The sequence below is a fragment of the Simochromis diagramma genome, unplaced genomic scaffold, assembly GCF_900408965.1.
Source record: "Simochromis diagramma unplaced genomic scaffold, fSimDia1.1 OVJJ01000305.1, whole genome shotgun sequence".
Taxonomy (NCBI): Eukaryota; Metazoa; Chordata; class Actinopteri; order Cichliformes; family Cichlidae; genus Simochromis; species Simochromis diagramma.
In genome coordinates this window covers 117,339-143,237 of record NW_024387169.1, presented here as the reverse complement: position 1 = coordinate 143,237, position 25,899 = coordinate 117,339, and the positions used below count along the sequence as shown (strand labels likewise).

The following is a 25,899-nucleotide window of genomic DNA, read 5'->3' as shown; positions in this document are numbered from 1 at the left end:
GGCACAATGTACATAAGGTCAGGGCAAAATCAATTCAGTGAAGTCAAAAGAGTTCTCTGGAGAGGCTGACGCACACATCGGTATGAAAACATTTCTGAAGTGTTAAGTGTTCTCAATATTAATGTCACGGAAGGCGTTCAGAGTGAAGGATATGATTAATAACAGAGCAGTTGCTAACAAACCTTCAGATATCTAGTGGTGGGAAAACTTGGTGGCCATGTCAGCCGTTAGAGCAGCTAAACAGAGAACACTGAGTACAATATAAGTCCATACGTGGAGTCTGCTATTTAAAGTCTGAGGAAACAGCAGGCTTCATCATGACTTGGATAAAATCATCCCAGCAAGTGCTGACAGCATGGCACAGTTTTGTTTGTAAAGGGAGGTTGGTAACTCGGGTTATTTACTTTTACAGGAACCATGACCTATAGTGACACTATTTCTTGGGTTGACAGCACATTTGTCCTATTATCCTCCATTATCTCCTGCTAAGCAAAGACTTAACTGTAAGTAAGAAAGTATTTGAGAACCAGATTATGACTCTCCGTGTCATCTGTGGTATTGGCTAGACTTCCATCCTCGATCAAAGCAATCAAAGCCTATGATGGATAAACTGTACCAGGTGATAAAAGATGGTAGAAACTTGCCCCAACTTGCAAATATTGCAAATAACACAAATATTCAGTGAGCTTTTTTTTTTTTCATTCAAAAATGCAGTCTCCATATTTGCATTTTAGGCATGTTCACGCTGACTGACAGCTCCTTCAGTCAGAGATTCATTGCACCTGTCAGGGCAGGACAGCTTTATGAGCTGATAACCTGCTGGAACCTCTGCTCAGGAATCTGTGCAAGTAAGTTACACTTATTCTAGGGAAAATGTGATGACAGCTGTGGTTGCTAAAGAAACACAGCAAAGGCATGAAGTTCTTCGGAATTGGGAGCGCTAAAGGAGACACGAGCAAAACAGGTGAGTATGTTTTCAACTCTTTGTGATTGAACATTTAATTTAAGGTTAACAGAACAGCTGTAATTCATGTGCCAACTTTATTCTGAGACTGCTACAAATAAGGAAGAGCTGGTTAGGTTATACCTTTAATTTCATATATTTTATTGCCATGTTATGTTATCTAGAATATTAGGCAGTGTGTTTGTTTAAAGGCAGGAAATTACCCAGCATCACCACTGGGACATTATTCCCTCCACCAGCCTCCATGCTCACTTATACAATTACTGTATTGTAATTACAGGGAGAAATTTAAAAAAAACAAAACAACTTTTACCTGAAATTCAAGTTCAATTACATTTTTAAAACATAATAGAAAACATAACCTATGTAAACCTTTTTGTTTATCAATGACTTAGCCTGCCGAGGGCTCTGCAAAGACCACGTCACCTTTGATGTTCAGTCAAAAATTAGCAGCCATAAGGAAGTTTCTAATCCTGCACTGGGACATCACAGAGGAGTTGGCAAACTGTAGGCACGATTCACAACATTTAAGATTCTGATGTTGAAGGAAGCACAGTTTTCATATGTTTTCCCTGCTGATGTCAGAATAATGTGCATTGCAATCGTCATAGTCTCCTTATAGTCTGTAAGAGATTAAAGCATTAATGACCTTCTAGTTCTGCACAATATGGGTTGGCCATCACACTGGGGCATAGCAGCACTGCACCACTTGAGTGAAGTCAAAGAGAATAGAGTACATGTTAACAGTGTCAGCAATCAGATCACTGATTGTGACGTTAAAATATTTGAGTAAAATTATTTTTCCTCCACCAAAGACTTTTTTGTGTATTATCACATCGTTTCTGATAAACAAGGATGTATGTTTAATGTATGATTTTAGGTCTTTACAGACCCAACCTTCTCTTGTGTGATCACCATCATTTCCATTACTGCCCTCTACTGGCTTCTAACAGAAATGTCCAGGTCTCTAGCTAGAGTCTAATTAGATATTGTTCATTTACAGTTAACATGCCATCAGTGACACCTGTTAACTGAAAGAGAATCAACAAAACAACAGAATGGCCTCCAAAGTCAACAGCCTACGAAACCTTTTGTTGTTGTTGTTGTTTTTGGCATGTCCAAATAACAGTAAAGAGATTAGTGATCGCTTCTGGGAACACTTTAAAGACAAGTGGTACCAGTTTGACTGGAAATAGCTTAGAAAATCAGACCATCGCCTGATGACTGATGAATATAAGACCAACGCAACGTTAGGCATGAGTAAAAGAGAATAATTCTCAGAAGATTTTAATTTTTTTTTTTCACGTTTGTGAACACCTATTGTGTGTTTGAATGAAATATTCTGCTTCGATTTTTCTGGTTCAAGACGTTTCAAAGCCCATAGTCTTTGGTGTTTACTTTTCTAACATCAAACTGATGTTGTAGCTTAAAAAAAAAGTTTTTCCTTGACTGGCATAAGAGTTCTCATACAGGACTTGAAGTCAAAAGACTTATATCTTTTGACTTCATGTTTTAGAAGCTCTCAGTTTTAAAATGTGGGTAGAGTGGTCTTCATGGTCCGCTGCGTAACAAAAACATAATTTAACGAAATGACTACGAATTTGGAGACAAGTTTGGCCATGTTGCAGTATCTCTCTCGCTCGCTTGTTGTTTAGTGTGAACAAAACAAACTCAAACTCATGGCATTACGCACCCACCCACAGATATCTTGATGCTTCAGAAGAAGTCATGAGGGATGAAACGTTTGTCCCACGTCCAGCTGAACAGAATCAACTTTTTGGGATATAGCCGTAGAACAGAGTAGCTACAGAAATGATAAATCATTTTGGCACTGCCAGCTAGCTACTATCACAAAAACCTTGTGTAATCTGGTTTTCCATTACAGTTTTCTCTCTTTCCCCTTTTGGGCGGCTAATTATATTTTGATTAAAGTCCTCGTTATCAGTTAGTGCAGTTACCGAACATGTGTTTCTCTCTGTAAACATAACAGTGCATCACATTCAGTTACTACTTCGATGCTAATAATCAACAATTACATGAGTAAAAATAATACTTTCATTATGGGTTTTTATGAGGGCTCCTGTCCTTTTTGTTGCTGCCTATTCTACTCCTTTTTCTTCTCACTAGATGGGAAATTCACCATTACCTTCTTTTTAATTAAACTATTTTCTTGGGAATGGGTTGATTTTGTTTGATAATTTGGCCTCGGAGACTCCAGCATTTGACGGCAGCCTTTAGTTATCTTAGTTTAGTTTCTTCATCTTCATCTTGTGCAGCCATAGGCAGGTCTTAACATGACACCAGTAATTTAGTTTCATTTTTCCCCATCACTTGAAAAGATCTGAACGTGATAAGATCACTGTATGCGCTATCATGCAAGAATGACTTCTGAATAAATAAACTGGAAATGTGCTTTGCCAGCTTACCTATCCTAAATTTGCAGGTAGAGGCGGTTAGACTGAACAGGGTAAAACATGCAAAAGAATGATATAGAATCTGTGTTTACCACAAATTTCAGATTAACTCATTAGCAAAGGTGTGGAAGTACAGATGCCCCTTTCTATAGAAATTCCCATATCCTGACTGCTGAGTTTATAACCTCTGGCCTCCTTAAGGAAACAAAGTAACCCTTCTCACGTGGCCAGCCTGGATAAGGAGTTTTTGCTCACTGACAGGCTCACACTCTGATAAAAAGCTTTAGTTTATAATTGCAGTTATCCTCCTAATTGCAATATTCTAATGGCAATTTAGGCCTTAACATTGACACTGGCTTACAATAATGCAAGTGTTAACTTCACCTATACACCTAGAAATACTGTATATAAGTAATCTATAATGGGGAAATTGTGGCCAGTGAGGGGAATCCTTCAACATCCAGAACAGATGAGACATTCAAGTGCATCTTTGCTGATTTCACCACTGATGTATAACGGTGGTGAAAAGGATGCATGGGAGAGGTTTGCCTCGAAACACGTTTTTATGGTGTGAAAGTAACCTAACCATGTACTCTTCTGGTTATCTTGTAGTTACAGGTCGTGCGGTTTGTTCATCACATTTGTTTTTTTTTTGTTTGTTTGTTTTTTTCTTAACAAATGAAAAAAATAAATCACAGGCAGGCCGCAAGCCAGTGCGTGCAGTGGGGAGTGTTGGAGAACAGAGCTGTGGCCTGTAAAGAGTGCTTAGTAGGAGTCGGGCTGAGAGAGGAACAAATAAGCTTTATTATTGGAAAACAAAGAAGAAAAAGGTAGAAAACTGGTTAGTCTAAGACAGGGGTGCCCAATCCCGGTCCTCGAGAGCTACCGTCCTGCAGCTTTTAGATGCATCCTTGTTCCCACACACCCGGATCAAATGAATGGCTTGTTATCAGGCCTTTGCCAAACATGATGGCATGCTGAAGAGGTAATCAAACCATTTGATTCAGCTGTGTTGGAGTAGGGATGCATCTAAAAGCTGCAGGATAGTAGCTCTCGAGGACTGGGATTGGGCAGCCCTGGTCTAAGAACTGTCTTAGAATTATTACCACAACTCATCAGTGGGCTTTTTTGCAAGAAGACTGTTTCCTTAAAATAAACTAGATTGTTTGAGCTGATGACATTCAGGAGCGCTGGCTTTGTTAGAGAGTATGTATCTTACCGAGACAGGGCAATAACAACAACTTCTGCCCTTTTGAGAGTCCCTTGTATATTGGGACTTTATACACATCAAATTCTATAACTGGTTTGTTAAGCAGTGCATGTGAAAACAAGCATGTGATCATAATTCATTTAACTTTCAGTTCCAAGGAAAGTCATGTTTAAAAGGTCTTGGGGGGGAAATAATCACAGTCACATAAAGCCAGTTTTTATTTTCAGTGATGCAGAACACTTTTTATTTTACGTTTATTTTATTTGTTTTGGGTGGTTTTTTTGGGTTTTTTTTAGGGTCTCACGTGTTTCTAGTTAATAGATATAGAGAAATATTTTACAACAAAAAAATGTTTTTATTAAAATTCAAGTTTATCATAACAAATGCATCATTACATCCATGGTCAAAAGAAAGTACTCCAGGACACCCTGGAGTTATAGATGCCAGTGGTAGTGAAGATGAGGCTAGGATGTGGCTCTGAGTGACTCCAGTGAGGTGGAGATGGGAAAGAGGTGGGTTCCACAAGGGAATGTCTGAAGGGGAGATTGATGGAAGAGCACTGACATTTAAACCATGCAAAGTGGAGGCTGACTGGCTCCAAGAAGGCGGGCATGACGCTGATTGGACTCAGATGTCTGTGCAGGTTCTGCTTAGGTTTGCAAAGTCGCATCTGATCAAACCACAAGACTTCAGTAACAATGTCCTTTGTTGAGAAGAGACCAAAGTGTAGATGTTTGGCCACAGTGGTGATTATTTTGGCTTGTTTTGCCACTATAACACCTGGAAACTAGAGTCAAGCTTTTTTCACTGCTGCTCCATTTTGGCTTACGTATGTAATATCTTTCATGCTTTTCTTTGTCTGTGGTTGTATTATAATAGGAGGAACTGAGGAGCCTGAGGAATTTCCAATATTTATTGCACAGTTTTATTTGGCTGCCTATGCATGCCTCCTCCTGTTATTCAAAGCAGCCTTTAATTTAATGTTGAAAAACTTCAACTTCTGCAAAATGGAACGGGAAAGTTTTAAAAAGAAGCACATGCCCACATGCTCGTCTCAAGTGAGATTTCAAAGAAGCTCCATAAGTCAGCCTCTCCTATAATATACAGACTTGGACAAAATTGTTGGTACCCTTCGGTCAATGAAAGAAAAACTCACAATGGTCACAGAAATAACTTTAATCTTACAAAACCAATAATAAATCTTAACCAATGAAAGTCAGACATTGCTTTTCAACCATGCTTTGACTGAATTAAAAATAAATGCATGAAACAGGCCTGGACAAAAATGATGGTACCCCTAGAAAAGAAAGAAAATAATGTGGCCAAAGGGACATGTTAATCCAGAGTCTCTCTTTTGAAATCCTTTATCTTATCTTAAGCCAACCTCCCTGGACGTGGCTGCAGGAGGAAATTGATGACAGATCAAAGATGCAGGGGACTCAAACGCGGGACTCCTGAATCAGCTGAACACAAGGATTTATTTACAGAGTTCACCAGGTGTATATACAGAGAGTGCCGGGCAGTGCTATATACAACAATGTGAGGGACGGGACTCCAGGGAAATCCAAGGGGGGGAATCACTCACTCTCCAACTCTCCACATACATGACTGCAGTTCCTTTCTTCACACTTGACACACAGATTCACATGGGAAAGGTTATCCAGGGGGTCTGTAGATGAGGAAACAGGAATGAGTACGATATTCACAAAAGACACTTGACTTATCTTGAGCTGTAGCTTGACTCTCACTGACGCGTGGTAGACAACGATCCAGCGAAGACCAGCAGTCACCTCCTGGCTGAAATGCCGTTCACCTTGGTGGGCATCAGGTGTGTTCTTTTCCGTGGGCCGAGGGCGTGAACCCACAATGAGTTCAGAGAGGAGAGGAGAGAGGACAGAGAGGAGGTGAGAGAGAGCGCAAGAGAGAGAAAAGAAAGAAAAAGGCCGATCAGCGTCTTGCCGATCCCCCAGGCCGTGACAGGTGCTGCTTTGCTGCATCTGGCACAGGGTGTCTTGAATCTGTGCGTGGTACAATGAAATCTCAGGACTATCAAGGGATTCTAGAGAGAAATGTGCTGGTCAGTATCAGAAAGCTTGGTCTCAGTTGCAGATCATGGGTCTTACAACAGGACAATGACACAAAACACAGCTAAAAACACCCAAGAATGGCTAAGAGGAAAACATAAGACTATTTTAAAGTGGCCTTCTATGAACCCTGACCTCAATCCTATTGAGCATCTTTGGAAGGAGCTGAAACATGCAGTCTGGAAAAGGCGCCCTTCAAACCGGAAACAACTGGATCAGTTTGCTCATGAGGAGTGGACCAAAATACCTGCTGAGAGGTGCAGAAGTCTCATTGACAGTTACAGGAATCATTTGATTGCAGTGTTTGCCTCAAAAGGTTGTGCAACAAAATATTAAGTTGTGGGTACCATCATTTTTGTCCAGGCCTGTTTCATGCATTTATTTTTTAAATAATTCAGTTGAAGCTTGGTTGAAAAGCAATGTCTGACTTTCATTGGTTAAGATTTATAGAACTTTTATTTATTATTACTTTTGTCAGATTAAAGTTATTGCTGTGACCATTGTGAGTTTTTCTTTCATTGACCGAAGGGTAGCAACATTTTTGTCCAAGTCTGTAAATATTTAAATATATCATATAGTAAATATTTGTTAAGCAAGTAACATCAGGATCTTTACTGCACATGTACATCAGCAAAAATATCTTGGTGTGCAGTTTAATTGGTGAAGTCAGTTATTTTGTTAGTGAATTTTTTTTCTTGTTCTACAGTAGTCAAACACTTTAGAGGCAAAAAGATTTAACTGTCAGCCATAAAATCTTTGTGTAGTTACAAGTTCTAACATGCACAAATGCTCGAAGAAACCAAAAATAAAGTGGATGCCAACTACCATGGCAGCCCTGTAAGTTTAAACAAACTTACTCAAGGTTGTTCAAACATCTAAAATATAATGTTTATTTAGCAGACAACATACAACAACAGAGTTACATATTTGCACTGAAGTCAAGCAAACCTTTGGGTTATTTTAAATAAAAACCAGGAAGCTGTATACAGGGCATCACACCTGTACATTCAGAAGTGAAAGGGACTAACATGACTTGTGTGTAAACACCTATAAAACTAACCCTGCAGGTTCCAGAGTAATTCCAAGGAAAGTGGTGGAGTTTGAGTGAAATTTGCATAGTAAGATAAAGAGGTGCCACAACCTGTCCTGTCTGATTTAGGGGATTGTGGGCATTATATAAGACTGAAGCCTGTCCACTCTTACCTGCAGACCTGCTCTGTATCTACTAAACAACACGCTTCCTCTTTCGTGACTCGTTCAGGTAAAATGTTTGTTTAACAATTTTAGGACTAATGACTAAAATCAGTTATTATAGTTTTGCTTTTTCTATTTATTTTTAGTGTTAGGTTTTGTTTGGTTTTTATTAGTTTCATAGTCTCATTAAATATTATTACTATATGGGCATTTCATTGATATTTTATTGTAAATTGCAGTTCTTTTTCTTTTAAAAGAGGAAAAAAAACCCAAGCAATGTTTTTAATATTTATATATTATTTCACCTATTTTTTTTTTTTCTCACCTAGATTTAGTTAGGTGACCCACCTTTATCATTATGGGTCACCTATACCTATTAGAACAGGTGCTGCACTTGTGCTGTTGCAGACTGTTACCTTGCAAAAAACGGCTCATAAAACTGAGTTAAATCTTAGGTAATTTCCTCTAAATGTCTACCACTTTAATCTCAGTATGTATATTGTTTTTAGTTAATTCTATTAATATTATTAGTAGTAGCAGCTATAGTCAATATAAACATTAAGCATGAGCTGAGCAGCTTCCTAAAAAGCAAATGGGCATACAGTGCTTAACAAATTTATTAGACCATCGATCATAACAAGAATGAAAATGTGTTTTTAGAAATTACTTAGAATTATATTGTTATCTATTAGGCAAATTAAAATAAAATTACAGTTGTATACCCAAATATGAAAATTAATGGATAACAACAGCTTTAAAAATACTATTTTGATTAAAGAGGCTACACATACAGTTGGTTACAGAAACATAAAACATGATTTTGGTATTTACTAATACTGTTAATTCAGAGCAGCTGTGGCATAAACGTTACACTGGGTGGTGGTCTAATGAATTTGTAATTTGTATGTACTTGTTTTGTGCAGACAGAGATTTTCATACATAAAGACGCATGTCTACAAATAACCTTTTCTGAAGTACTGAATTTAAACACAAGCAAAGAAGAATAAAATTGTCTTATATGACATTTAAATATATGAAATGACAGAGTATATCATGTTTTTTTGGCATTGACTTTTTACATCAATTCTTACATCAACCAAGCTTTATTTTTAATATCTAAAGTTATGTTACCAAAAAAATATTTAACGTAATTTACTGGTTGTAATCTGGAGGTGGAGTAGACTGATAATCATCCTAGAGGTTTGAGGAGTGTACTGATCATTTTAAGAAGAATTTAATTTTACTGTTAGGGTTTGAGCTGACATTGTTTCTTTGTAGCATATCATTTATTATACTAATCTATCAAATTTACATGCCAACTTCTTGAAAACAGAGACAAACACTGCAGCAATGCCTCTTCCTGGTGCATGCCTGAACATTATGGAGGCTCGTCACAAAAAGAAGGGATATGGGAGCATCTCCAACCCTGAAAGGTTCTGTAACCAAGACTTCAAGAACCTGAAGCAGTACTGTCTAATCAAAGGAGTAAGGTACGTCGATGACATGTTCCCCCCTGATGCAAAGTCTATTGGCCAGGGGATACTGAAGCCCTCCGACCTGGCCCACGTGAAGTGGCTAAGACCTGCGGTGAGTATTTAAAGATATTTAAATTGCACATTAGATGCTCTATCACATCTAAATGTTTAATCAGCCGGGGACTGATTCCCCCTTTTTCACTGCAAGTGATTCAGTTTAAATTTTCTGCTAACGACATTTTTCTGCAGTCAGATTGTAAAAGTGTTTGAATGAGCTGTTCTTCAATTCACACAGTCCCAGTACACGGCTAACAATAATGCTTAACATTTCAAAATAAAAGTGGTTGCCCAAAACAAGCTTGACATGCAAAACTAGACTGCTAGACATGAGCTAATAATTCATTTTAGAACTTTAGAAAACAAAATACAATATTTTTTCCACCTTTGCCCCACTGCATTTGAGATTGTGAAAATGTAGTTCTTCTTATGAACTAAGAAGTGAGATTTTCACTGTAACAGTGCCCTCTAGTGGATGTGACAATAATTAAATTAATCCTGATATTTAAGTCTGTGAAGTTGTGAATTAAGGGCCATAGAAGAGTTTCATATTTCAAACTTGGCCCCAAACCTCTTAAATTTGGGAATGGTCGGATACATTAAGTGGAAATGAGTGAAGCAATCCTTATATTTGAAAACTGACTCCCTGTTTTACAGCAAATTGCTCCTGATGCTGAATTTGTGGTTGATGGCGTCTCCAGATTTGACATTGGTCAAGGTGTACTTGGTAGGGTCATTTCTTCACTCCTAATATTTACACTCTTGTATCTGCCTGCAGTCCTGATTGTTCTTTTTTTGTCTTTGTTAAACAGGAAACTGCTGGTTTCTTGCATCAATCGGCGCACTGACTTTCCAGAATCACATCTTTAATCAAGTTGTTCCCCTCGACCAAAAAATCAAAGAGAACTACTGTGGCATTTTTCACTTCAGGGTAAACAGCATTAAACTATCAGTATAGAGAAGTAATTATTATCTTTAACTGTTTTTTCCCCACTAAACTAAAACTTAAAAGCTGTTTATTTCACAGAGTTTGGATTATTTTGTCTCTAATGATCAAATTTCATGAAACACAACAAGCTCACAAAACAATTGTATCTTTACTTTAGTTCTGGAGATTCGGGCAGTGGGTGGACGTCGTCATTGATGACAAGTTGCCGACGATCAATGGCAGACTAATCTTTGTTCACTCCAAAGATCCAAATGAGTTCTGGCCTGCTCTGCTGGAGAAAGCTTATGCCAAGTATGCAAAGAAATATATGATTTATCCGATATACAGTGAACAAGTTACATGTGGGGGATCTGTGAAAAATATTATCTACCTCTGTCAGGGTTTGTGGTTCCTACACCGACATGACTTCTGGAACTCCTTCAGAGGCTATGATGGACTTCACCGGTGGCGTCCACATGTGCGTCCAGCTGTCGGACGCCAGTTCAGACGTGTGGGGGCTGATATGCAGAGCTGGCAAATCCAACACATTGATGGGCTGTGGTACACCTCAAGGGGTAAGCACAAAAAAACAGAACTCAGAAACAGCCCGAGGTTATTCAGGGAGATTATTCTCCAACTACAAAAAAGGGCTTAGAGGACTTTGATTAGTGTTAGTATAGATTAGAGATGCTGTGAAACTGTTTTGACATTTTAACAAACATTTTATGCATTTTGAGGTGAGTTATAACAAAGTCTGTGTTTTGCACTCAGACTGCACTTCATTATCTACCAATAAAACTGGTATCATATTGCCTAAAAACTATAAAACTAAATCAATGATGTAATGATGAAGTTATATTTATGGCATAATCAACCAATATTGCACAAATACAACCCAAGTTAGCATTCACTTTGGGACTGCTTAAGTGGGAATGCAAATCCTGGAACAAGAAGACTGTTTTGACTTACTGGACTCTGAAAGTTCAAAATCTATTTTAAGTTTTTTGTGAAGCGGTTGATTGACTGCCAGAAACATCTTTTATGAAGACAAAGTGTCCCAAAATGTTGAAATTTTCTTTAAGTCAACATAACCAAACTTTGCAGTCAATTTTTTCTAATGATATTATTGTATCAGAAGTCTTTATTTTCATTTTTTATGCTTATACAATGACCAATGTTCCTTGATTGTAGGAAACATCTGCTAACACAGTTTTGCCAAATGGACTGGTCCAAGGGCACGCCTACACTGTGACAGGGGTTAAAGAGGTAAAGAATTATACTTGCACAGTAATCACAGTTAGTATTGGAAGTGAATCTACAGTAATAATACTTCCCTGGTAAGATTACAGCAATAAAAAGAATGCTATCACATAGTATCACAGTATGCAGTGTAGGAAGAATTACGGCAAAAACAAGCGCCTGACATATTAGACAAAATGTTTAGGGGAGATTTAAAAACCTTTAAGCATACATTTAAATACAACAATAATATGTCCCAGAAGGTTGATTCTGTTCATCTGGACGTAGCGTTTTGTGGGAGAAACGTTTCGTCACTCATCCAAGTGACTTATTCAGTCTCAGCTGACTGCAGGTTTCCCCAAATCTTATAAACAGTACATTTGCACAATGACTGAAAATAGAACCACTGAATGAACAATGGGCTCTGAGATCAGTTCCTTGATCATTAATACGCAAATTCTCATGACCATTGACTAACAACTACTGATCAAAGACCACTGATCAGTGGCCATGAGTACCATCCACAGAGAGTTGGGGAATGGCTGCAATCACAGCAATCACGTAAATGGCCTCAAACCAGTGTTCCCAGCTGATTGTTCGTTCAGTGATGCTCGTTTCAGTCATTGTGCAATGTACTGTTTATAAGGTTGGGGAAACCTGCAGTCAGCTGAAACTGAAGACATCACTTGGATGAGTGATGATACGTTTCTTGCATTGAAAACGTTACGTCCAGATGAATAGAATCAGCCTTTTGTGATTTACTTACCTGGATGATTGAGCATGCATCGAACCAATAACTGTGATTTTTCTGGTGCCTGCGGCCAGCTTATTAGCCAAGGAAAACTTGTGAAGCTGATCCGTTTGTGGAACCCCTGGGGCAAAGGAGAGTGGGTAGGAGACTGGAGTGATCGGTAAGCAGTAATCAGCTTTGGTATATTTAATTAGAGAATAATTTTCTTCAAAATATGCAACTCTGGATAAAAATTACCAACATAATGTGTCATCTCTTACCTAAACTACTGTCTTTAAGGTCCCCCATGTGGGACATTGTGAGTTCTCAAGACCGCCAAATGTGCCTTTCAGTGGCTGATGATGGAGAGTTTTGGTAAGCAAATTTCGTTAAAAGAAAACTACAACCTCTGGTGGTATTATATTAATACCACCAGAAGTTGTAGTTTTCTCTTTTTTTGCTTTATTTACTCTGTACTATGTTATAAGCTTAGAGTTTTATACTTTGACATCACATCTAAATAAATTAGGAATGAGAATCTACCTGATTTTATTAACAGGATGGCATTTGAAGATTTCTGTAAGTTCTACACAGATCTTGACATCTGTGGCCTGAAACCAGACTTCATAGATGGAAAATCCTCTGCTCAGTGGAAGACCTCTGTGTACGAGGGTCGGTGGGTTGCTGGAACTACTGCTGGAGGCTGCATAAATAACAGAGGTAATTATATAGCATATACTGGAATATAGGTGTTTAAATGTTCAGCAGAACATAATGTTTTAATCTTCAATTCATGTAAACAAAACATATTTTTCCTCTATGTCCTCCAGACACTTTCTGGACAAATCCACAGTATCGAATTAAGGTCATAGGTGAAAACTCGGAGACCAATGGGGAGAAAAACATCCTAGTGTCTCTCATGCAAAAGCCTGACAAGAGGAACAGACGCCTGGTGCAGAACCTCCACATTGGTTTTGCTGTATATTTGGTAAATATTTCTCTTTGTCATATCATTCATACATGCGTAACTATGTTAAAAACAAAAACCATGAGCATGAAAATGTATTTAACTATTGTCAGAACTTGTATCGTAATGTGGAAACAACAATAATAATGTGGTGTTGAAATGCAGAAAATGACAGATCAAAAATTTACTACTACAACATAAAAAAAAACATTTTGTTAGCAAGTCAAGCTTTAATATGCTGTCCAAACATTCATACAGTGGCTGTGCACATGTTGAAATAACTAACTAACGACTAACTGAATTATTATTTATTCCCAACATGAACAAAATTCATCTGACGTCCTTCAAGGTGTCCGAAGACGTAAGAAACTAATTTAATCTATTTCATGTTTATAATACACATATGGTGATGTGAAAAGGAAAGTACACTGTCTTTCACTATTAAGGTTCTGTGTATCTGTATGCGCTGATACATAAAACCTTCAAGTTGACATGTCTGTACGCACTTCAGAAACTTCTTCAAATGAAATTGGGGAGCTGAAATATCACTTTGAATAATTTCAGTACAAAACGCAAAGTGGGAAGTTTCCAGCAATGTTCTTCAACACCCATCTGCCTGTTGCTCGGAGCGATAAATACATGAATGCCCGTGAGGTGATAGAGTTCCTTATGCTGAAGCCTGGTGAATACCTGATTGTGCCATCCACCTTCAAACCCAACGAGACAGCCTCCTTCATCCTCACCATCCACTCAAGAGAAGAGACGTGTTGCTAGTATGCTCACTGTCGATGTCTGATGATATGACATAAAAAAATTTAAAACAAAATTTGCGTTTGACACATTACAGTTGATTTCTATGAAAGTAATGCATATTGGTCTCCCCACAGTGAGAATTCAAATTCAAATGAGCAGAAATATGAGCCAGTTGAAAAGGTTTGTAACAAATCATTTAATTGTGTCCATTTTATTTTGCTGTTCATGTGTTATTAACGTGAACTGTTGACTCGTCAGGTCACAAAAGTAAAAAACCATCAGGATGAAGAAAACAAGAAAACATTCTTCCGTCAATACTCTGACAAGGTCATTAAAAAAGATCTTTTTGCTAATAGTATTAGCCACATTACTGCAATATTACAAGTTTATATAGCATTATGTGTCTAAAGTCTGTGTAATGTATCAGGTAGTAAACCAAATCAATTAATGTTTCAGTATGAAGAAGTGGATGCTGAGCAGCTCCAGAGGCTTCTAAATGAAAACATCCTGAAAGGTTTGGCCTTTAAAAACTCTGTCAAGCTCAATTTAAATTTACTGGGCCACCTACACATGGCTGTTTGGCCATGGGAACCCATTCCATGAAGCTCCTTGTGCACAGTTTTTGTGCTGATGTTAATGCCAGAGGAGGTTTGGAGCCCTGTAAAAACTTTTGTTCATATAGCGTAGTTTCCAGGTCTGACCCGTCCAATTTATAAATCAGTATTATTTCCTGTAAGCCTTCATCGGACTCTGGCAAACTCTGGTTTATGAGAATATGACTCTAACTTATTAATACAAAATTAACTGTGGTCCACATTAGTGTAAACATCAGTAATACAGCAGGGTGTGCAAGACCCTAAGTTTCTTAGTCGTCATGGCTACTTCGACATGCAGTCTATGACTCTGAATACTATGGATGACAATTGTGCTACACTGTCTTTGCTAATTCAACTCTGTTTTATTTAGGAGAAATGAAATCTGGAGGGTTCAGCCTTGATGCCTGTCGCAGCATGGTGGCTCTAATGGATGTATCCTGTTATAATACATGTGATACTAGAAAAAGCAGATTAAGAAACTTTGTAGTTTGCCTTTCTGAGCTGTTGAAAAGTAACAATTGCAAATGTAAGCAAACCTGAGTGCTTCTCTGTTGATATAACCAGCATTACTCATCTGAAAGACCAGACTAAGATTTGTCCCTTTGCTACCTTAATGTGGGTTTTAAAAGACGTCGATCACAGGCAAACTAAACAGTGAGGAATTCGTCCGTCTGTGGAACAAGGTCACCAAATACAAGGTAAAGGAAAAAAAACAGCCTTAAAACATATATCAATACATCTGCTATAGATGTGAAGATTTTCCCTGATCAGTTTCATGTTTTTTTTTTCTTCTCTTATCAGGAGACTTTCTTCCTCACCGACGTTTCAAAAACAGGAACGCTGTCACTGAGTGAGCTGAGGAATGCATTTGTAGCTTCAGGTATATGTTTATAGTTATATGTGTGTATATATACATATATGTGTGTGTATTAAACAGTATCCCACATTCTTGATTTTTAGACTTCTTTTTACACTTCTTGTAATGACTAACTACTGCTGACATTTTGGAGATGTTAGCTCTTTATACAGTAAAGTTACAGCGGGATACAAATAATATCAGGCTGATCCTGCCACGATTTGTTCCCTCGGTTCAAATCCCGGACAAATACAGTATCCCACAGGTTTTTATGTTTTTCAAACAATTTCCACAGAGAGGCATTTTTTGAAAAATGTATTGATAGCAATGTTGAATATTATTACACAGGAAAAAAACAACTACACGTAAAATAATCACGCCGTGACGCCTCTGCCTTTCTAAATGGAGGGACAGTAACTGCGTGTGTGTGTATGTAAGCGTGTAAAACCTGAAGATAGAGACAAAATACTGTTTATCTGCCATTCTGCAATTCATCTCATGTAAACATTAACGTGCGCACAGCGTGACGTGAAAAAAGGCACATACCTTTGACGTTGCCTGACGAACTGTCTATCCCTCGTCCACATGGAGGGATGGACAAGGAGTCTAAAAGGAGTTTTAAAAAAATCTCCATTTTCGGTGATTCCAAACGCCGTTTACGTGCTGACGAAAGGCCCAAACGCATAGAAAGAGCTGAGTTTTCAAAAATACCCGTGTAGGTGTGGCCGTAGCGTAAAAGATTTAGTAGTGTATTTTATCACTACCTGTAATTTATTGCAGATTACTTGTATTTGTTTAATTGTTTACTAAATGTTTGAGGTGTGAAATAAACTGCACTGGAGTTTGAAAACAAAATATGGGCGTGTGTGGCTGGAGGATGTGTTTGTGCATGCGGGGGGCGAAAATTTTTCTTGTAAAACAAAGGGGGCCCCAGCAAAAAAAAGTTCGGGAACCACTGCCATAACTACATTAACGCGGCAAATCTTCATTAGCAAGATAGCGCGGATTGACCCGTGCGTGCGGCTGGACGGCGCGTTAACATCATTTTAACGAGATTAACGCTGACAGCACTAGTATGTATATGTATGTATGTACATATATCTCAGCAAACTCCTCCTGAAGTCTGAATGTGTGTGTTCTTCAGGAATGAAGGTTTCAGATGACATGCTCAGTCTGATGGCTCTGCGCTATGGCGCCTCCTCTGGACACATGGCACTGGAGTGCTTCATCAATCTCATGATTCGCTTGGACTGCATGAAGAGTAAGTGAAGCCGAGAAGAAATAACAACAGTAGATGTGTAGATAGCTGAAAATAAATCTCATGCAGTGAGAATGAAAAGTTTTTTCAGTTGAAAACATCTTTCTCGCTTCTAAGATTTGATTAAGGTTCATGATTTGTACAGTTTAAACTCAAAGTTGTGTTCTTCAACAGAAATCTTCAAACAGTTGTCTGATGGAAAATCCATTAATCTCAAGGAGTCAGAGGTAATAAAGTCACTTTAGTGCTGACAGAGCAAAAGAATAAGTAAATATAAATATAAATATTTGTACAAAGAAAACGCATTAGTTTAAGTGATACTTAAATGTTAATAAATAATCTGTTTTATTTTCAGTGGATGTACGTTTCCATGTACACTTAAGCCAGCTGAAAGACAGATGCACGTTTCATCTGGAAAACACAAGAAGATATTTCAAAAACTTGATTTCTGTGAATTAGCTATAACACTTTATTACTTTGAAACAACTAAACACAATAATGTGAAACTATAACAAACACTATATATAAAGCTGTAAACCTTATGCCTCTTTGCATATTATGTCAAAGACTGAATAGCTGCATTTTTTTGTGACTAGTACTGCAAACTTGTCAATCTGTGTTTTATAATAGAAACATAATACAGATGTTCGTGAATGACATGGGACTATTGTATCAGTCAAAAATGAATGAAGTGGATGGGAAATTAAACTGATAAGATAACTACAAAAACTCGGAAAATGGAAATTCAAAGGAAGAAAATGTCAAATTTAACTAGTACATTTGTTTTTATATGTAATTTTCTATATCAGCTGCTTTTTAAAATTCATTTTATATTGGGGAAAGGAAGTACCAAACTTCAGTGGGTCAGTTTCAATAGTGAGAGGTTGCGTTCTCCTCCTTTCAATAAAGCATTGCCTTTGTGATCTTCAGCAATTTTCTTTTTTCCAGCAGCTGGGATTTTTTTTAATCTTATCATTTGTTTTGTGGGTTTTGATATATTTAGCTGCATAATTGCCTGTTAAAGTTACATTTTCTTAATAAAATCATGTGTTATTTTGTAGATTTGCCTTCTTTGATTTTTCTTTGAGAGATCTTTTTTACCCAGACACTTTTATAGATGCTTCCCTTTATTACATTGAATGCTTTAGACATACTAAAAAACGTCTAAAGCATTTAGACATTTGCTTACATAAGGATGTCTATAAATGCAGGTGGCACCGAGGCACCCTAGGCAGTAGGTCAATGATCAATTTTTATTAACGTATCACCAGACCTGTGGCCATATGTTCTGAGCACTCGGGTGAAGGGTCGGGCTGAGCTGTCAACTGATCAGTTGTGAGTTGGATTAGGTGGTGGAAGATGATGCTGGACAGACCTAGCAGTATAGTGAGGGTGTGCTGGGAATGCTTAGCAAAGGTCCTGGTCCGCGAGATCTTCAACTCACACCACCGGCAGAGCTGCAACAGCATTCAAAGGGAGATTGGGGGACACTGAGTCCAAATGGACCGTGTTCAGCGCCTCCATTGCTAAAGCCGCTGCGGCTGCAAGGTGGTTGGTGCCTGTTGTGGTGGTAACCCCCGAACCAAATGGAGGAAACCCGAGGTGAAGGGAGCCACCAGACTGAAGGAGAAGTCCTATCGGGCTTGGTTAGCCTGTGGGACTTTGGAAGCAGCCAGTAGGTGCCGACAGGCCAAGCAGAATGTGGCTTGGGCAGTGCCTGAAGCAAAAATTCGGGTATGAGAGGAGTTTGGAAAGGCCATTGAAAAAGACTTTCAAACTGATGGAAAACTGTTGAGCGACTTGGGAGGGGAAAGCGATACTCTACCTGCACTGTGTATAGTGCAGGCGGAACGTAGCTGACTTCAACTGAGAACATTGTTGGGTGGTGGAAGGAATACTTCGAGGACCTCCTTAATATCAATGGCACATCTTCTGCTGAGGAAGCAGAGTGTTGGGAAGAGGAGGACAACTCGTTTATATTTGAGGGTGAGGTCACTGAGGCAGTAAAACAACTCCTTGGTTGCAGGGCCCCTGGGGTGGATGAGGTTCGCCCTGAGTTGCTAAGGGCTTTGGGTGTTGTAGGGCAGTCTTGGTTGACACACCTCCAAATGTTCCATGGAGATCGGGGGCGGTACATCTGGACTGCTAGACTAGAGTGGTGGTTCACATCTTTAAGAACTGGGACCGGAGGGTGTATTCCAACTATAGGGGGATCACACTCCTCAGCCTCCCTGGGAAAGTCTATGCCAGTGTTGGAAAGAAGAGTCCGTTTGTTAGTCGAATCTTAAATACAGGAGGAACAAAGCGATTTTCGTCCTGGTCGTGAAGAACTTGCAACTTAGAAATGTATTTATTGTCATTGTACAGTGTAACACTGGACTAGCTCTTTAGCCTCTCAAGGATACTTGGGGGTGCATGGGAGTTTGTCCAACTAGTCCACATGTGTTTTGTGGACTTGGAAAAGACATTCGACTGTGTCCCTCAGAGTGTGGGAGGTGCTTTGGTAGTATTGATTGTCTTGCCCATTGCTACAGGCCATTCAATCCTTATACAACCATTGCAAGAGCTTGGTGCCCATAGCGGTCATCTGGTTCTGTTGGCTTTATGGGGTGGTTTCCAGCTCGCACTGGAAAGGTTCACAGCTGAGTTTAAAGTGGTGGAAATGAGAATCAGCACCTCCAAATCTGAGGCCATGGTCCTGAGCTGGAAAAGGGTGGAGTGCCCACTCCGGGTCATGGATGAGTTCCTGCCCCAAGTAGAGGAGTTCAAGTATCTTGTTCCCAAGTGATGGGAGAAAGGAATGGGAGATCAACAGATGTATTGGTGCTGCGGCTGCAGTGATGCAGACACTATTCTGGTCTGTCGTGGTGAAGAGAGAGCGGAGTATAAAAGCAAAGCTCTCGATCTACCGATTGATTACTACCTTCACCTATGGTCACGAGATGTTGTGACCAAAAGAACGAGATTGCAGATACAAGCGGCGGAAATGGCTCCCTCTGAAGGGTGGCTGGCCTCTCCCTTCGCGATAAGGTGAGGAGTTCGGCCACCCAGGAGGGGCTCAAAGTAGAGCCGCTGCTCCTCCACATCGAAAGGAGTCAGTTGAGGCTGTGAGGGCATCTCATAAGGATGCCTCCTGGGTGAGGTGTTCCAGGCATTTCCCACTGGGAGGAGGCCCCAGGGCAGACACAGGGCACACTGGAGAGTTTATATCTCTTGGCTGGTCTGGGAACGTCTTGGTGTTCCCCTGGACAAGCTGGAGGAGAGAGGGAGGTCTGAGCTTCTGTGCTGATGCTGCTGCCCCCGTGACCTGGCCCCGGATAAGCAGAAGAAGATTGATGGAAAGATGACTAACATTGCTTTAGGTTAAATATTGCTACTTTTAATTGGATACCAAATTAGAGAAAGTTCTTCTATGTCTTATTTATATTAACTAAGTTGAGCTTTTTTCATCATTCTGAGCCAGGAAAATATGCTTTCTACCAAATATGCATATTTTGATCCTATCTGAATTTGCTACTAAACAACTGTGATAAATCATCACCAGTGAGAAGAAAGCTAAACCACAAGTGCATCTTTAAAGACACATAAGGAACGATCAGGATGATTGAGGTTTCCATTTAAAATTTCTCCCTTTTATACATAACTGATGTTCTGTTATGAATTTTATTCGTTTAGAACAAATTCAAATAAATGTCCATTTTCCAACATTCTTTACATTTCTAAAGAATTTAGCACATTTCATGTTCATTATATACAGAAGTCAAACAGTTTAATTACGTCTATTGAAGTATAATAGTCAAACCTCTCACGGATAAGTTTACCTTAAAGTTCTTATCACCATTCTGACACCAATATGCATCATTTTTAAAGTAAAGTTTCTACTTTGTGATAAAACTCAATAGAAATAGGAGACATAGTAAACTCAACAGTGTCAAGTGTGCTAGTGAGAAGTTACCTTGTTAGAGTGTTTATTGAAAAAGTCTCTTATGTTCATCTTCCTGTGGACTTTTGACTTTGACCTAAATAAAAAGGTATTCACATTATCACTTAGCAAATAACACAACAGCAATGAGACATGATTTATTGTTGAATACCCACATTCTCATCAAGCTCATGTTTGTGATGCATATTTCTTCTTCACAGAAAAACATTTCCGTGTTGCACATGTATCATGAAGATTGTTCCAATTTAGCATTGCCATATTTTGTCCTTCAGCCCTGCTAGTATGCACTTATGAGTGTGCATACTAGCAGTTGGTCTCTGCTTTTGGGTAGATGGTCAGGATAGAGGCCACTGGGATTGAAGGTAGATGGCACAATCAAGTGTTCCGTCAATGTCTGTTTCTTTAATTTAGGATTGCTAAAATGAAATTAAATGTAAATAACTATTTAAAATGCGTTTTAACAAAGAGGAATTTAAGATGATCATAAACTTTCATTTCACACTTCTTTGGAATATATCTCAGCATTCAAGGGAATTCATTTGCAGTTTATAGTTTGCAGAATATGACCCTAGTAAAATGTTTATGAATCTTTTTCTGTTTGTCTGCTCTTCAAAGCTGATGACAACTGTGGCAAAAGGTTTAATCATACAGGAAATTTTAGATAATGATTAATAGGAGCAGTGTAGCCTTGTAGTTTAGGCCATCCTGATCACCACCCTGATGGACAGTACCATTGTCAGATTCAAGAAATAAAGGTGTCTAACATGACATATCCATGTTAGACAGTGAAGAGCAATGTTTACCTCAAATATGAAAAACCCAATGTGGAGGTTTTGCACCAGGTGACTGTTCCTTTTTTCAGGCTTTTGAATGAGTGACACCATTATGTTTTTATCACCATCTTTGTCTGAGTAGCCACTGCAAAATTTGAAACGACACTGTGGTTTGGTCCAGAAACTGTCTTTCCTGGGAAAATTAAAAACGTTTCCTGCAGCCACCTCTCTATGGCGTGACGCAACCCTTCCCCAGGGTTCTTCCACCACAGATCACACAGGTTGTAAATTTTATCCATTATCTCCCTCCTGAGCGTCTCCTCAGAGTCCGCTGGGTCCATGTGTGGCTGGATCATTCTGTCACGGTCTGTGGTGGCAGACCATGGGTATGTGGCGAAGTAAGACCCAAAATGCAGGACTCTTTAATGCAAGCAGTGCGTTTATTTACAGTAACTGATAGCAGTCATGGTTATAAGCTTTTATTACAGTCACTTTATAAATGCCTCTATAAAAGGATTAAGGTCCTTTCAGCTGCTTTGGCAGATGTTTAAACCAATGTCTCTGGGTAAATTCTGACGAAATTATACCACAGCAGGATATAGTTATAAAACTTTATAGGTGTTTAGTGAAATGAATAAAAATAAGTCCTCATGTATGAGTGAGTATAGGGCAGCAGAAGTATCAGGGACATTAAACCAATGCTGGTGCTTCTGTGTGGTGTAGTTCTACTTACCCTGGGAGGTGTACCACAGCCCATCAGTGTGTTTGATTTGCCAGCTCTGCAGATCAGCCCCCACAGGCTTGGACTCGGATGTGACAGCTCGATGTTAATGTGGACGCCGCCGGTGAAGTCCATCATAGCCTCTGAAGGAGTTCCAGCAATCATGTCGGAGTAGGAGCCACAAACCCTGACAGGATAATAGTTTGTTTGTTTTTTTACAGATATTTAGAGAAATCACACCTTCAACTCTCATTTATCTCTAAGATTAAGATTGCATACTTGACATAGGCTTTCTCCAGGAGAGCAGGCCAGAACTCATTTTGGTTTTTGGAATGAACAAAGATTAGTCTGCCATTGATTGTTGGTAGTTTGTCATCAATGACCACATCCTCCCACTGCCCAAATCTCCAGAACTGGGGGGAAAAAAATAATGAATCTAGTTTGCCACTGTTGATTTATTATTCAAAAAATGTCTTGTAGCATGTTGGGGCTCGACCTCGGTCTGTAAAAGTGATGATAGATGAAATCATGTTTTAGGCCAGGGATTTTATTCCCTTTCAGGCCAATCTATTTATTGGGATGTGTTTAGCAAAATAGCAAGTTACTTCCTCCCTTTGGCCCTAAAAGTTGGAGGATTCTGCATTTACGTTGGATGGGCAGCAGGCAAAGGCGGGGACTGTGACTTACTGGCCTCTGGTATCATAAACCAGTCATTTATGAGGTTACAATTACACACAGTTTAGTTTTAACATGAAAATGTGTTAAAATAAAATATAAGCAGTAAAAGAATTTTAAACCATGTAGCACATGCTTGTTAGCTAGTTTATTCTGCTGTGGTTAAAATACAAACAAAAAGCAACATCTCAAAAATAAATAAATAAATAAATAAATCAGTGAGTATTTTTGATAGGTGTGTTTTTATTGAACACAAGTAGTGATCAATAAAAATATATCTGTCAAAAAATTATAATCAGATGTGTTGTTAGATGTTGGTATTTACACTGAAGTGAAAAATCCCACAGTTATTTTCATCAGCAGTTTCCTGTTCAAAAATATTCTCATGGTTACTAGAGGAAATCATGTGAGGAGAACAATAAATATATATTCATATATATTCACAAATACATTTCACCTATGAAGTTTCCTTGACCAAAATCAAACCTGGAGACTCCGTCAAGTACAAAGGCTGGAAAACAAACAATTTCCTGAAAAAGGGAGAGTGCTGATCAGAGAGTAAAGCTCTGAAAGTCTTAAAAGAAAGGATGCACATTTCTCTGTTAGTGTATCCTTCACAAAAATGTGCATATATTCATGCACACTGAAATAATCTTTCAATTGTTATAAGAGTCACAATAGCATGTTGAAGACTGTTTTGGTTGAACCACACTAAAAAACATCCCTGAAATCTGTTTGTATTTCTAATACAAGATATTGCTTGTATTAGAAACAGTGTATCAAATATCTGTTTCCAGCTGTGACAAACTAAACCAGAAACCTGACTGTGCTGTTTTTGAACTGTGGAATAAGAAATTCTACGTGTAGTGAGACTCAATCTAAATGCAGTGAAAGTACTAAAACTGAATTGCTCTTTTAAAAAATTAGCTCAACATTTTAGTAATATTTTACAATATTAGGATATATACTTCACCTAATATTCACATTTTAGGTGAACCATCAGCTCTACTTTCAAAACGCTCACTACTGGTCTCCGTGCTGCAGCTCGGTTTCAGGGTGTTGGCAAGATTCTTACTGCCTAAGCCATCTTTATGTAAAGTAACAATTCTTTTTTCCCATGATTTTGCTATGGTGTGCCATGTTAAACTTCCAGTGACCAGTATGAGAGAGTGTGGTAGCAAATTCAACACACCTATTTCCCATTAGCACCTGGAACCTTGTAACACTCATGAGTCACATTACACCAGGAAAGGAAAATAGCTAACTGGGCACAATTTGGACATTTTCACTTAGGGGTGTGCTCACTTTTGTTGCCAGAGGTTTAAGCAATAATGGCTGTGTACGTTATTTAAACGGGACAGCAAATTTACACAGTTATAGAAGCTGTATACTTTAATACATTGTATCAAAGTGTCATATCTTCAGTTTTGTCCCATGAAAACATAACAAAATATTTACAAAAAATTGTAGGGGGTTGCACTCACTTTTGTGAGATACTGTGTATATGAAATGTACAGATATACAAATCCAGGAAAAAAAAGAAAAAAGGAAATAAATATGCAAATAAATAATGTTGTGTGTTTACAGTTTTGGTTATTGCATGTAAAAATAAGTATTACATAGTGGTGGTTAATAGTGGGAAGTCCTTGGAGTGCGGGGTGGAACTGTGTTATCAAGGAACCGAAAGGTGGACCCTCTCCAAACACTCCCTGTTGATGCTGAGGAGGACTAAGTGCTGTGCCTCCTGAAATCAACAATGACCTCTTTGGTTTCAATCACGAAAACGCAAACTTGACACAGAGAGATAGACAGAAAGAATATGACACATAAAACAGAGAAGACAGTGACTTAAACTAATGGCCAGAACACCAAATAAAGTAAAGAGAACAAAACCAAGAATAACCCTTAATACAAAATCAACCAAGCACAACTCAAAAACCCAAATAATTCATATATTTAGCAAAACAAAACAGAAAAAGAAAAAGCTGGGTCAAAATTGACCCAGAACCGTGACAGTTTATTTCCTCTGCCAGCTGCACACAGCGCAGCCTCTGTGGTTTATGATGTCTTGTAGGTGGAAACTAGCGAGCTAACTTCCCGCTAAGTTTTAACTGCATTAAATTTAATACATTCTGTTTTCATGGATGCCTGGATGTTAAACTTAATTGTTACCTGGTAAAGCAGCAACGTGTATACCACATAAAATCGATTCGAGGTCAGCAAGCACAACCAGAATTCATACATAAGGTGCATTACTGATTTTTCAATGTTCCTTCATTGTTCCTTCAGTGGGCTGCTTTCAGTCATTATGCAAATGTACTGTTTATAAGATTTGGGGAAACCTGCAGTCAGCTGAGACTGAAGAAGTCACTTGGATGAGTGACGAAACGTTTCTCCCACAAAACGCTACGTCCAGATGAACAGAATCAACTTTTGGAGATTTCCTTTTCTGGATGATTGAGAATGCATCAACCCAATTACTGATTTTTGAGACGATTAAAGGACTTGAAGTGGGCTTTATAGTGCAAAAAATATGGTAGTAAATCTTTGTTAAGCAAGTAACATCACTATCTTTTACTGCACATGTACACAAGCAAAATTACCTTTTCAGTTAACCGATGAAGTCAGTTTTTATGTGAGTAAATATTTTACTTATCATTATCAAAATAAAGTGGATGCCAACTACCATGGCAGTCCTGTAAGTGTAATCAGACTTACTCAAGGTTGTTCAAATATCTAAAACATTTTATATTTAGCAGACAACATACAACAACAGAGTTACATATTTGCACTGAAGTCAAGAAAACTTTTGGGTTATTCTTTCCTCTTGCTTGCTTTTCAGTATCAAGGATTATTCACTCACTGTAACGGTCATGAGAGCTGAAAATGTTTGGCTCTGCCTTCTGATTATTTTCATTCATGTGATGTTTTAATAAAAAACAGAAAGCTGTATACAGAACATTGCACCTGTACATTCAGAAGTGAAAGGGATTAACATGACTTATGTGTAAACACCTATAAAACTAACCCTGCAGGTTCAAGGGTAATTCCAAGGAAAGTGG

The 25,899-nt window shown here is 38.5% G+C and overlaps 1 protein-coding gene across 2 annotated transcripts; it reads left to right on the top strand.

The window, feature by feature from the left end:
- Nucleotides 1–749: 749 nt before the first annotated feature.
- LOC120744508 (calpain-1 catalytic subunit-like) lies at nucleotides 750–17,785 on the top strand. 2 transcript variants are annotated; one of them, XM_040048961.1, is made up of 22 exons: nucleotides 750–964; nucleotides 9,200–9,453; nucleotides 10,056–10,125; nucleotides 10,211–10,329; nucleotides 10,505–10,638; nucleotides 10,727–10,901; nucleotides 11,518–11,592; nucleotides 12,391–12,476; nucleotides 12,596–12,670; nucleotides 12,855–13,015; nucleotides 13,126–13,283; nucleotides 13,612–13,623; nucleotides 13,827–14,035; nucleotides 14,150–14,195; nucleotides 14,274–14,342; nucleotides 14,472–14,529; nucleotides 14,982–15,043; nucleotides 15,241–15,309; nucleotides 15,413–15,491; nucleotides 16,612–16,728; nucleotides 16,900–16,952; nucleotides 17,081–17,785. In XM_040048961.1, the coding sequence occupies exons 1-22, from the start codon at nucleotides 916–918 to the stop codon at nucleotides 17,105–17,107; spliced, it is 2,157 nt and encodes a 718-aa protein (XP_039904895.1). In that variant the 5' UTR covers nucleotides 750–915; the 3' UTR covers nucleotides 17,108–17,785. The 2 variants fall into 2 exon arrangements, with proteins under 2 accessions (XP_039904895.1, XP_039904896.1); XM_040048962.1 differs by lacking the exon at nucleotides 750–964 and adding an exon at nucleotides 7,456–7,933.
- The last annotated feature ends 8,114 nt before the right edge of the window (nucleotides 17,786–25,899 follow it).

What these genes read in the sequence shown, in the direction of transcription:
- LOC120744508 (XM_040048961.1), top strand. Translation starts at nt 916, where the DNA reads ATGAAGTTCTTCGGAATTGGGAGCGCTAAAGGAGACACGAGCAAAACA. An exon ending in CTGGAGAAAGCTTATGCCAA is followed by an intron (nt 10,639 to 10,726) that starts GTATGCAAAGAA and finishes TACCTCTGTCAG; the next exon opens with GGTTTGTGGTTCCTACACCG. An exon ending in ACAAGGTCACCAAATACAAG is followed by an intron (nt 15,310 to 15,412) that starts GTAAAGGAAAAA and finishes TTCTCTTATCAG; the next exon opens with GAGACTTTCTTCCTCACCGA.